General features: G+C 40.9%; 1 protein-coding gene across 1 annotated transcript; it reads left to right on the plus strand.

Moving 5' to 3' along the window:
* The first annotated feature begins 557 nt into the window (after nt 1-557).
* Nucleotides 558-1,654, plus strand: LOC103562228 (olfactory receptor 4K3). The gene has a single exon (XM_008537216.2). The coding sequence runs from the start codon at nt 707-709 to the stop codon at nt 1,652-1,654; it is 948 nt and encodes a 315-aa protein (XP_008535438.1). The 5' UTR covers nt 558-706.
* The last annotated feature ends 259 nt before the right edge of the window (nt 1,655-1,913 follow it).

Here is a 1,913-nt window from a genome sequence, read left to right on the forward strand (position 1 = left end):
ACCACATCATGTTCATCAGCTTTTGAAAAATGTATGGCCATGGTGGGGTAGAAACAGGGTCATTCATGTCTACGTGATTGAAATGATGAACAGAGAAAGAGAGAATATTTCATTTTTATTCTGGACAATCTCCATTAGAAAATTGAAATGGCCTGTGTTTCTCTGCAGCCATTTTCCCTCCCCTCATGTTCTATTCCTTTTCCAACCCACTGTAAGAGACCAGTGTCCACATTCCTTTCCACTATTGTGTTCCCACTAATAATCAATCATGGTTCTCAAACATTGCTTACTCCAGTCTTTAACTATCATCATGCCTTTAAAAAGGTTACCATTCTCTTCCCCTTCAAAACTTGTTGGCAGCTAGCTATGAAATTTTTAAAGTATTTCACAAACTGAGGCGTAAATATTCAAATAGTTTAATTTTTATTTCTTTTTATGAAGGTTTGCATCTTACTTGTAAGCAAATTGCTAAGGCATAAGAATTAATCTTGAATTTAATCAATTAAGATATCTGGAAAGGCCATGGGGGAGAGATTTGACCACGGTGAGCAGGGGAGTGATACAACAGGGAACTATCTGGTGGTGATCTGCCACTAAATTATTTCATGCCAAAAAAAATCTCACTTTGAGTTTGATTACTGTTTTTTTTTTTCCCTAGTTCGCCTCCCATGTGGAAATGTCAGAGTCCTTCCAGCAATCAGAGTGAATGGCCTGGAATAACCAGTCAGTGGTGACTGAATTCATACTGCAGGGTCTCTCCAGTTCTTGGGAACTCCAGATCTTCTATTTCCTGTTTTTCTCCATAGTCTATGCAGCCACTGTACTGGGGAACCTCCTAATCATGCTCACCATTGTGTCAGAGCCACACCTTCACTCCCCCATGTACTTTCTGCTGGGCAATCTCTCCTTCATTGACATGTCTCTGGCCTCCTTCGCCACACCCAAAATGATTGCAGATTTCCTCACTGAGCGCAAAGCCATCTCTTTTGAAGGATGCATCACCCAGATATTCTTCCTGCATCTCTTAGGGGGTGCTGAGATTGTACTGCTGATATCCATGTCTTTTGATAGGTACATGGCTATATGTAAGCCTCTACATTACTTAACCTTCATGAGCCAGAGAATGTGTTTTGGGCTTGTCACACTTTCCTGGATTGTTGGCATCTTCCATGCTATGAGTCAGTTAGCATTTACTGTGAATCTGCCCTTCTGTGGACCCAATGAAGTGGACAGCTTCTTTTGTGACCTCCCCTTGGTGATTAAGCTTGCATGCATAGACACATACATTCTGGGAGTATTCATGATCTCAACAAGTGGCATGATTGCCCTGGTGTGCTTCATCCTCTTGGTGATTTCCTACACTGTCATCCTGGTCACTGTTCGGCAACGTTCCTCTGGTGGGTCCTCCAAAGCCCTCTCCACTTGCAGTGCCCACTTCACTGTTGTGACCCTTTTCTTTGGCCCATGCATTTTCATCTATGTGTGGCCTTTCACAAATTTCCCAATAGACAAAGTGCTTTCAGTATTTTACACTATTTTGACGCCCCTCTTGAATCCAGTGATCTATACCCTTAGAAATAAAGATGTCAAGGATTCCATGAGGAAACTTAGCAGCCATATCTTTAAGTCTAGAAAGACTGATCACGCCCCTTGATTTCCTCATACAAAAATGAAATACTTGTTCAGCATTTATCCCCCGACTCAGTTGGTCAGCATATTGATGCTATTGCAAGAAATAAATCAGTTCATGGGAGAACTATTTCTGCAATCAGTCTCAGCAGTCACTGAGTTCTAGTCATATTAACTGTTCTTCACACAATATAACGTATACTACAGATCCTTATCAAACTTATACTCAACATTTTACTACACAAGACTCACTTTTCAGAATATTCAGTTTTTTGTCAGATATA

Source organism: Equus przewalskii, chromosome 1, assembly GCF_037783145.1.
Source record: "Equus przewalskii isolate Varuska chromosome 1, EquPr2, whole genome shotgun sequence".
Taxonomy (NCBI): domain Eukaryota; kingdom Metazoa; phylum Chordata; class Mammalia; order Perissodactyla; family Equidae; genus Equus; species Equus przewalskii.

What these genes read in the sequence shown, in the direction of transcription:
- LOC103562228 (XM_008537216.2), top strand. Translation starts at nt 707, where the DNA reads ATGGCCTGGAATAACCAGTCAGTGGTGACTGAATTCATACTGCAGGGT.